Source organism: Acipenser ruthenus, chromosome 4 (assembly GCF_902713425.1).
Source record: "Acipenser ruthenus chromosome 4, fAciRut3.2 maternal haplotype, whole genome shotgun sequence".
In the NCBI taxonomy this organism is placed as follows: Eukaryota; Metazoa; Chordata; class Actinopteri; order Acipenseriformes; family Acipenseridae; genus Acipenser; species Acipenser ruthenus.
In genome coordinates, this window is record NC_081192.1 from 105,656,847 (window position 1) to 105,668,360 (window position 11,514).

An 11,514-nucleotide genomic window follows, 5' to 3' on the forward strand; every position below is an offset into this window, starting at 1 on the left:
CAGTACAGATACAGATCAGTAGAGTGGGACAGTACAGATACAGATCAGTACAGATACAGATCAGTAGAGTGGGACAGTACAGATACAGATCAGTACAGATACAGATCAGTAGAGTGGGACAGTACAGATACAGATCAGTACAGTGGGTCAGTACAGATACAGATCAGTACAGATACAGATCAGTAGAGTGGGACAGTACAGATACAGATCAGTAGAGTGGGACAGTACAGATACAGATCAGTACAGATACAGATCAGTAGAGTGGGACAGTACAGATACAGATCAGTACAGATACAGATCAGTAGAGTGGGACAGTACAGATACAGATCAGTACAGATACAGATCAGTAGAGTGGGACAGTACAGATACAGATCAGTACAGATACAGATCAGTAGAGTGGGACAGTACAGATACAGATCAGTACAGATACAGATCAGTAGAGTGGGACAGTACAGATACAGATCAGTACAGATACAGATCAGTAGAGTGGGACAGTACAGATACAGATCAGTACAGTGGGTCAGTACAGATACAGATCAGTACAGATACAGATCAGTAGAGTGGGACAGTACAGATACAGATCAGTACAGATACAGATCAGTAGAGTGGGACAGTACAGATACAGATCAGTACAGATACAGATCAGTAGAGTGGGACAGTACAGATACAGATCAGTACAGATACAGATCAGTAGAGTGGGACAGTACAGATACGGATCAGTAGAGTGGGACAGTACAGATACAGATCAGTAGAGTAGGACAGTACAGATACAGATCAGTACAGATACAGATCAGTAGAGTGGGACAGTACAGATACAGATCAGTACAGATACAGATCAGTAGAGTGGGTCAGTACAGATACAGATCAGTAGAGTGGGTCAGAACAGATACAGATCAGTAGAGTGGGACAGTACAGATACAGATCAGTAGAGTGGGACAGTACAGATACAGATCAGTAGAGTGGGACAGTACAGATACAGATCAGTAGAGTGGGTCAGTACAGATACAGATCAGTAGAGTGGGACAGTACAGATACAGATCAGTAGAGTGGGTCAGTACAGATACAGATCAGTACAGATACAGATCAGTAGAGTGGGTCAGTACAGATACAGATCAGTACAGATACAGATCAGTAGAGTGGGACAGTACAGATACAGATCAGTAGAGTGGGACAGTACAGATACAGATCAGTAGAGTGGGTCAGTACAGATACAGATCAGTACAGATACAGATCAGTAGAGTGGGTCAGTACAGATACAGATCAGTACAGAAACAGATCAGTAGAGTGGGTCAGTACAGATACAGATCAGTACAGATACAGATCAGTAGAGTAGGACAGTACAGATACAGATCAGTACAGATACAGATCAGTATAGATACAGATCAGTAGAGTGGGACAGTACAGATACAGATCAGTAGAGTGGGACAGTACAGATACAGATCAGTACAGATACAGATCAGTAGAGTGGGTCAGTACAGATACAGATCAGTAGAGTGGGACAGTACAGATACAGATCAGTACAGAAACAGATCAGTAGAGTGGGACAGTACAGATACAGATCAGTAGAGTGGGTCAGTACAGATACAGATCAGTACAGATACAGATCAGTAGAGTGGGACAGTACAGATACAGATCAGTAGAGTGGGTCAGTACAGATACAGATCAGTACAGATACAGATCAGTAGAGTGGGACAGTACAGATACAGATCAGTAGAGTGGGACAGTACAGATCAGTACAGAAACAGATCAGTAGAGTGGGACAGTACAGATACAGATCAGTACAGATACAGATCAGTAGAGTGGGTCAGTACAGATACAGATCAGTAGAGTAGGACAGTACAGATACAGATCAGTACAGATACAGATCAGTACAGATACAGATCAGTAGAGTGGGACAGTACAGATACAGATCAGTAGAGTGGATCAGTACAGATACAGATCAGTAGAGTGGGTCAGTACAGATACAGATCAGTACAGATACAGATCAGTAGAGTGGGTCAGTACAGATACAGATCAGTACAGATACAGATCAGTAGAGTGGGACAGTACAGATACAGATCAGTACAGATACAGATCAGTAGAGTGGGACAGTACAGATACAGATCAGTACAGATACAGATCAGTAGAGTAGGACAGTACAGATACAGATCAGTACAGATACAGATCAGTACAGATAGAGATCAGTAGAGTGGGACAGTACAGATACAGATCAGTAGAGTGAGACAGTACAGATCAGTACAGAAACAGATCAGTAGAGTGGGTCAGTACAGATACAGATCAGTAGAGTGCGACAGTACAGATACAGATCAGTACAGATACAGATCAGTAGAGTGGGACAGTACAGATACAGATCAGTAGAGTGGGACAGTACAGATACAGATCAGTACAGAAACAGATCAGTAGAGTGGGACAGTACAGATACAGATCAGTACAGATACAGATCAGTAGAGTGGGACAGTACAGATACAGATCAGTAGAGTGGGACAGTACAGATACAGATCAGTACAGATACAGATCAGTAGAGTGGGACAGTACAGATACAGATCAGTAGAGTGGGACAGTACAGATACAGATCAGTACAGAAACAGATCAGTAGAGTGGGACAGTACAGATACAGATCAGTACAGATACAGATCAGTAGAGTGGGACAGTACAGATACAGATCAGTAGAGTGGGACAGTACAGATACAGATCAGTACAGATACAGATCAGTAGAGTGGGACAGTACAGATACAGATCAGTAGAGTGGGTCAGTACAGATACAGATCAGTACAGATACAGATCAGTAGAGTGGGTCAGTACAGATACAGATCAGTACAGATACAGATCAGTATAGATACAGATCAGTAGAGTGGGTCAGTACAGATACAGATCAGTACAGATACAGATCAGTACAGATACAGATCAGTAGAGTAGGACAGTACAGATACAGATCAGTAGAGTGGGACAGTACAGATACAGATCAGTAGAGTGGGACAGTACAGATACAGATCAGTACAGATACAGATCAGTATAGATACAGATCAGTAGAGTGGGACAGTACAGATACAGATCAGTAGAGTGGGACAGTACAGATACAGATCAGTACAGATACAGATCAGTAGAGTGGGACAGTACAGATACAGATCAGTAGAGTGGGTCAGTACAGATACAGATCAGTACAGATACAGATCAGTAGAGTGGGTCAGTACAGATACAGATCAGTACAGATACAGATCAGTAGAGTGGGACAGTACAGATACAGATCAGTAGAGTGGGACAGTACAGATACAGATCAGTAGAGTGGGACAGTACAGATACAGATCAGTACAGATACAGATCAGTAGAGTGGGACAGTACAGATACAGATCAGTAGAGTGGGTCAGTACAGATACAGATCAGTACAGATACAGATCAGTAGAGTGGGACAGTACAGATACAGATCAGTACAGATACAGATCAGTAGAGTGGGACAGTACAGATACAGATCAGTAGAGTGGGTCAGTACAGATACAGATCAGTACAGATACAGATCAGTAGAGTGGGTCAGTACAGATACAGATCAGTACAGATACAGATCAGTACAGATACAGATCAGTAGAGTGGGACAGTACAGATACAGATCAGTAGAGTGGGACAGTACAGATACAGATCAGTACAGATACAGATCAGTAGAGTAGGACAGTACAGATACAGATCAGTAGAGTGGGACAGTACAGATACAGATCAGTAGAGTGGGACAGTACAGATACAGATCAGTACAGATACAGATCAGTATAGATACAGATCAGTAGAGTGGGACAGTACAGATACAGATCAGTAGAGTGGGACAGTACAGATACAGATCAGTAGAGTGGGACAGTACAGATACAGATCAGTAGAGTGGGACAGTACAGATACAGATCAGTAGAGTGGGACAGTACAGATACAGATCAGTACAGATACAGATCAGTAGAGTGGGTCAGTACAGATACAGATCAGTAGAGTGGGTCAGTACAGATACAGATCAGTACAGATACAGATCAGTACAGATACAGATCAGTAGAGTGGGACAGTACAGATACAGATCAGTACAGATACAGATCAGTAGAGTGGGACAGTACAGATACAGATCAGTAGAGTGGGACAGTACAGATACAGATCAGTACAGATACAGATCAGTAGAGTGGGACAGTACAGATACAGATCAGTAGAGTGGGACAGTACAGATACAGATCAGTACAGATACAGATCAGTAGAGTAGGACAGTACAGATACAGATCAGTAGAGTGGGACAGTACAGATACAGATCAGTACAGATACAGATCAGTACAGATACAGATCAGTAGAGTGGGACAGTACAGATACAGATCAGTACAGATACAGATCAGCAGAGTGGGACAGTACAGATACAGATCAGTAGAGTGGGACAGTACAGATACAGATCAGTACAGATACAGATCAGTAGAGTGGGACAGTACAGATACAGATCAGTACAGATACAGATCAGTAGAGTGGGACAGTACAGATACAGATCAGTACAGATACAGATCAGTAGAGTGGGACAGTACAGATACAGATCAGTACAGCTACAGATCAGTAGAGTGGGTCAGTACAGATACAGATCAGTACAGATACAGATCAGTAGAGTGGGACAGTACAGATACAGATCAGTACAGATACAGATCAGCAGAGTGGGACAGTACAGATACAGATCAGTAGAGTGGGACAGTACAGATACAGATCAGTACAGATACAGATCAGTAGAGTGGGACAGTACAGATACAGATCAGTAGAGTGCGACAGTACAGATACAGATCAGTAGAGTGGGACAGTACAGATACAGATCAGTAGAGTGGGTCAGTACAGATACAGATCAGTACAGATACAGATCAGTAGAGTAGGACAGTACAGATACAGATCAGTACAGATACAGATCAGTAGAGTGGGTCAGTACAGATACAGATCAGTAGAGTGGGTCAGTACAGATACAGATCAGTACAGATACAGATCAGTAGAGTGGGTCAGTACAGATACAGATCACTGGACTGGGACAGTACAGATACAGATGCTGGGCAGTGAGACACACTGTTGGGACATGTCTCTCTTATAGCCTGGTGGTTTTATTTATACATTTCTAACCCTCTGTAGCTCTGTCTGTTGTGTCCTGTGTTTTTCAGGGTAATCACTTGTGAAGAAGGGAAAGCTTTGGCAGAGTCCTGGAGTGCAGCCTTTATGGAATCATCTGCTAAAGAGAATCAGGTATCCTATCAGTAGCACTTCCCAGTCATTCATTCATTCAGATGTATTTATTTAACCAGGATACAACCCATGTGAAATAAATCAAGGGGGTCCCGGCAAGAGAAGGCAGCGATAATTAACACATTATTAAAGGCACAACTTAAGCTTGCATGATGCATTCCATTTTTATTTTTAGTGTTTATCAAAATTGTCTATTCAGCAGAAAACTAAAAAGTCATTTGACCTCAATATAGCAGCCATGTAAGGTTAGAGGTCAATACTCTGGCCACCAACACATCTGGCTATTGGATTAGATATAACTTCAGATTATGAAGGTAGGACCTCAAATGGTATCTGATATATGAGGCTTTGACAGTGTGTCAGTGACTGCATTATACAAATTACTCCCTCGTCTCAGGGAGACAGTGCTGGAGAGCAGTAGACAGTGTGTTTAACTCTGCTTCCTCGTCTCAGGGAGACAGTGCTGGAGAGCAGTAGACAGGGTGTTTAACTCTGCTTCCTCGTCTCAGGGAGACAGTGCTGGAGAGCAGTAGACAGGGTGTTTAACTCTTCTTCCTCGTCTCAGGGAGACAGTGCTGGAGAGCAGTAGACAGGGTGTTTAACTCTGCTTCCTCGTCTCAGGGAGACAGTGCTGGAGAGCAGTAGACAGGGTGTTTAACTCTGCTTCCTCGTCTCAGGGAGACAGTGCTGGAGAGCAGTAGACAGGGTGTTTAACTCTGCTTCCTCGTCTCAGGGAGACAGTGCTGGAGAGCAGTAGACAGGGTGTTTAACTCTGCTTCCTCGTCTCAGGGAGACAGTGCTGGAGAGCAGTAGACAGGGTGTTTAACTCTTCTTCCTCGTCTCAGGGAGACAGTGCTGGAGAGCAGTAGACAGGGTGTTTAACTCTGCTTCCTCGTCTCAGGGACACAGTGCTGGAGAGCAGTAGACAGGGTGTTTAACTCTGCTTCCTCGTCTCAGGGACACAGTGCTGGAGAGCAGTAGACAGGGTGTTTAACTCTTCTTCCTCGTCTCAGGGAGACAGTGCTGGAGAGCAGTAGACAGGGTGTTTAACTCTGCTTCCTCGTCTCAGGGAGACAGTGCTGGAGAGCAGTAGACAGGGTGTTTAACTCTGCTTCCTCGTCTCAGGGACACAGTGCTGGAGAGCAGTAGACAGGGTGTTTAACTCTGCTTCCTCGTCTCAGGGAGACAGTGCTGGAGAGCAGTAGACAGGGTGTTTAACTCTGCTTCCTCGTCTCAGGGAGACAGTGCTGGAGAGCAGTAGACAGGGTGTTTAACTCTACTTCCTCGTCTCAGGGAGACAGTGCTGGAGAGCAGTAGACAGGGTGTTTAACTCTGCTTCCTCGTCTCAGGGAGACAGTGCTGGAGAGCAGTAGACAGGGTGTTTAACTCTGCTTCCTCGTCTCAGGGAGACAGTGCTGGAGAGCAGTAGACATGGTGTTTAACTCTGCTTCCCCGTCTCAGGGAGACAGTGCTGGAGAGCAGTAGACATGGTGTTTAACTCTGCTTCCCCGTCTCAGGGAGACAGTGCTGGAGAGCAGTAGACAGGGTGTTTAACTCTGCTTCCTCGTCTCAGGGAGACAGTGCTGGAGAGCAGTAGACAGGGTGTTTAACTCTTCTTCCTCGTCTCAGGGACACAGTGCTGGAGAGCAGTAGACAGGGTGTTTAACTCTGCTTCCTTGTCTCAGGGACACAGTGCTGGAGAGCAGTAGACAGGGTGTTTAACTCTGCTTCCTCATCTCAGGGAGACAGTGCTGGAGTGCAGTAGACAGGGTGTTTAACTCTTCTTCCTCGTCTCAGGGACACAGTGCTGGAGAGCAGTAGACAGGGTGTTTAACTCTGCTTCCTCGTCTCAGGGACACAGTGCTGGAGAGCAGTAGACAGGGTGTTTAACTCTTCTTCCTCGTCTCAGGGACACAGTGCTGGAGAGCAGTAGACAGGGTGTTTAACTCTGCTTCCTCGTCTCAGGGAGACAGTGCTGGAGAGCAGTAGACAGGGTGTTTAACTCTGCTTCCTCGTCTCAGGGAGACAGTGCTGGAGTGCAGTAGACAGGGTGTTTAACTCTGCTTCCTCGTCTCAGGGAGACAGTGCTGGAGAGCAGTAGACAGGGTGTTTAACTCTGCTTCCTCGTCTCAGGGAGACAGTGCTGGAGAGCAGTAGACAGGGTGTTTAACTCTGCTTCCTCGTCTCAGGGAGACAGTGCTGGAGAGCAGTAGACAGGGTGTTTAACTCTGCTTCCTCGTCTCAGGGACACAGTGCTGGAGAGCAGTAGACAGGGTGTTTAACTCTTCTTCCTCGTCTCAGGGACACAGTGCTGGAGAGCAGTAGACAGGGTGTTTAACTCTGCTTCCCTCGTCTCAGGGACACAGTGCTGGAGAGCAGTAGACAGGGTGTTTAACTCTGCTTCCTCGTCTCAGGGAGACAGTGCTGGAGAGCAGTAGACAGGGTGTTTAACTCTGCTTCCCCGTCTCAGGGAGACAGTGCTGGAGAGCGGTAGACAGGGTGTTTAACTGTGCTTCCCTCGTCTCAGGGAGACAGTGCTGGAGAGCAGTAGACAGGGTGTTTAACTCTGCTTCCTCGTCTCAGGGACACAGTGCTGGAGAGCAGTAGACAGGGTGTTTAACTCTGCTTCCTCGTCTCAGGGAGACAGTGCTGGAGTGCAGTAGACAGGGTGTTTAACTCTGCTTCCTCGTCTCAGGGAGACAGTGCTGGAGAGCAGTAGACAGGGTGTTTAACTCTGCTTCCTCGTCTCAGGGAGACAGTGCTGGAGAGCAGTAGACAGGGTGTTTAACTCTGCTTCCCTCGTCTCAGGGAGACAGTGCTGGAGAGCAGTAGACAGGGTGTTTAACTCTGCTTCCTCGTCTCAGGGAGACAGTGCTGGAGAGCAGTAGACAGGGTGTTTAACTCTTCTTCCTCGTCTCAGGGAGACAGTGCTGGAGAGCAGTAGACAGGGTGTTTAACTCTGCTTCCTCGTCTCAGGGAGACAGTGCTGGAGAGCAGTAGACAGGGTGTTTAACTCTTCTTCCTCGTCTCAGGGAGACAGTGCTGGAGAGCAGTAGACAGGGTGTTTAACTCTGCTTCCTCGTCTCAGGGACACAGTGCTGGAGAGCAGTAGACAGGGTGTTTAACTCTTCTTCCTCGTCTCAGGGAGACAGTGCTGGAGAGCAGTAGACAGGGTGTTTAACTCTTCTTCCTCGTCTCAGGGAGACAGTGCTGGAGAGCAGTAGACAGGGTGTTTAACTCTGCTTCCTCGTCTCAGGGACACAGTGCTGGAGAGCAGTAGACAGGGTGTTTAACTCTGCTTCCTCGTCTCAGGGACACAGTGCTGGAGAGCAGTAGACAGGGTGTTTAACTCTGCTTCCTCGTCTCAGGGACACAGTGCTGGAGAGCAGTAGACAGGGTGTTTAACTCTGCTTCCCCGTCTCAGGGAGACAGTGCTGGAGAGCAGTAGACAGGGTGTTTAACTCTGCTTCCTCGTGTCAGGGACACAGTGCTGGAGAGCAGTAGACAGGGTGTTTAACTCTGCTTCCTCGTCTCAGGGACACAGTGCTGGAGAGCAGTAGACAGGGTGTTTAACTCTTCTTCCTCGTCTCAGGGAGACAGTGCTGGAGAGCAGTAGACAGGGTTGAAAAGGTAATTGTATCTGTTTGTGTGAGGACACTGTGAACCACTGCCTATCAAGAGATGCCAGGTAGCTGTCTAAAACTATAACAAACCCATCTGAACCACACACCTGCTGTTAGCAGTAAAATGTATATGACGGTCTGCCTGTGGAAGTGCAGTCAATTCTACATATTGAATCTTTCCCACTTCATCCTGTTTCTGGGTTGCATGAAACAGTTTGTGTTGCAGGTTCAGGTTTTACTCTGAACCAAAGTGCATCTTCTGCTTAATCCTGTAGGGGGCGTATCCATTCCATGGGACGCAACAGTAGCATTGATAAGAATCATCCTCACCTCTCTGCTTATGTAGAAAGGAGTTACTGACTGACACTACCTAGTTCGTACCTAGCTGTTTAATTCTAAAAAAATGGATCCAAATCCAATCAATACTTCAAGCTATATAAAAATGTCATCATTTATTGATCAAAAAGAGTACACTGCAGGCTCCCGAGTGGCGCATCCGGTAAAGGCACTCCGCGTGGAGTGCAGGATGCACCCTATAGCCTGGACGTCGCCGGTTTGAGTCCAGGCTTTTCCACCGTCGACCGTGGACGGGAGCTCCTAGGGGGCGGCGCACAATTGTCCAAGCGCTGTACGCTTCTGTGACTGATCATTTTGGACGGCCCCTAATATACAAGGGGAATACAGTCTAGAATAGATTCATAGAAATGTGTCTGTTAAAGGAATAAAAAATAAAATCTTAAAACCGGATTTCACATTCTTGTCTTTAAAAAACAGATTGAACCTGAATTCAAATAAAACTTAAATAGGATGTTACTATGATAGTCAAGAACATACATAATCACTGATTAGAGGTTTTAGTGGCTCTGGAGCCTGAGCCGGAGCCAGCTCAAAGTCGCTGGAGCTGGAGCAGCAGTGTGGAGCGGGGGCTGCTGGAGCCAGCCTGGAGCTGGAGCAGCAGTGTGGAGCTGGGGCTGCTGGAGCCAGCCTGGAGCTGGAGCAGCAGTGTGGAGCGGGGGCTGCTGGAGCCAGCCTGGAGCTGGAGCAGCAGTGTGGAGCGGGGGCTGCTGGAGCCAGCCTGGAGCTGGAGCAGCAGTGTGGAGCTGGGGCTGCTGGAGCCAGCCTGGAGCTGGAGCAGCAGTGTGGAGCGGGGGCTGCTGGAGCCAGCCTGGAGCTGGAGCAGCAGTGTGGAGCAGGGGCTGCTGGAGCCAGCCTGGAGCTGGAGCAGCAGTGTGGAGCGGGGGCTGCTGGAGCCAGCCTGGAGCTGGAGCAACAGTGTGGAGCGGGGGCTGCTGGAGCCAGCCTGGAGCTGGAGCAGCAGTGTGGAGCGGGGGCTGCTGGAGCCAGCCTGGAGCTGGAGCAGCAGTGTGGAGCGGGGGCTGCTGGAGCCAGCCTGGAGCTGGAGCAGCAGTGTGGAGCGGGGGCTGCTGGAGCCAGCCTGGAGCTGGAGCAGCAGTGTGGAGCGGGGGCTGCTGGAGCCAGCCTGGAGCTGGAGCTAGCAAAGCCGGAGACGGCCAACCCTAGTGCACACCTTACACTCATGCACTAACCCAAGGCACTCCCATGGCTTGTATTAGACTGACTCCTGTTGCTGTTTTCCAGACGGCGGTGGAGGTTTTCAAGAGGATCATTCTGGAGGCAGAGAGGTTTGAGGGAGGAGCCCCACAGGGGAGGTCCTCGTGCTCGCTCATGTAGAGCTTGCTCGATGCCACGGACGCTGGGAGAGCCCTCTACTGGAACAGGCTGAAAAAGAGGCCTGGTTTCCTCCAGATAAACTAGGCTTTCCTAGTTTTTCTTCTTTGTTTCTAAAAAATGCAGCAGAGAGAAAGATCTAGTTGGTCAGAGCTTCACTTCCTAAATGATGTTCCTCTCTGCTCTGACCTCTTCCACTTTCAGAGTTTATGCTTTTATTATTATTATTATTATTATTATTATTATTATTATTATTATTATTATTATTATTATTATTATTATTCAATTTGTATATTGTATTTCTTATATAATTATGTCCAATAAATTTGCCGACTTACATTCATTTCCTGTGTAGTGGAATGTTGTTTAAAATCTTCTCTGACTGTACGCATTAAAGCAGCATATTGTTACACTATTATTTACATCAGTAGCCCTGGGCGTCTGTATTTGTTTGTGTTTTTTTCTTTCTCTATGGTTTGCATTGCGCTGTATGTCTTAGAATTACATTGTTTGCTGCAAGCCAGACTGAATGCTTTTCAGAGTTAACCTCAGCACAAATGGTCTTTCTCTGAAGCGATGGCACATGATTCTGAAACGGTATTACAGGAGAATGATTCCCATTCAGTGAATTGACATGGTAGTTACGTGATGTGTCCTTACACGTCATTACAGTGTTATTGTGCAGAGTGTAACACAGGCTCTTCTGATTAGCAGACCAGACACACAACAGTACTTTTTAAAGCACTTTGTGCACTTTTATTATTTACAGAAATAAAAGAAAACTAAAACAAAACCCTAACTCCCAGGTGGAGTGCTAACTTTACTTTTCTTCACAATACCTAAACTATAAACCAGACGGCTAAGCCGTTTACCGGTTGCAAAAACACTATTTCACACAGTTTTACAAATTCAATAACACAAAGGTTCACACAGCACCTTTTCTTTGGACCACACAGGTCTTTGGTCCTTACACCTCAGCTTC

At 46.7% G+C, this 11,514-nt stretch overlaps 1 protein-coding gene across 1 annotated transcript in view; it reads left to right on the plus strand.

Annotated features, from left to right (window-relative positions):
- LOC117399454 (GTP-binding protein Rheb-like) overlaps positions 1 to 10,962 on the plus strand; it is a 58,254-nt gene extending 47,292 nt beyond the window's left edge. The window contains exons 7-8 of the mRNA XM_034913562.2: positions 5,139 to 5,220; positions 10,443 to 10,962. Of these exons, the coding sequence (XP_034769453.1) occupies positions 5,139 to 5,220; positions 10,443 to 10,535 (175 nt within the window). The 3' untranslated portion in view covers positions 10,536 to 10,962. The remainder of the gene's footprint in view (positions 1 to 5,138; positions 5,221 to 10,442) is intronic.
- The last annotated feature ends 552 nt before the right edge of the window (positions 10,963 to 11,514 follow it).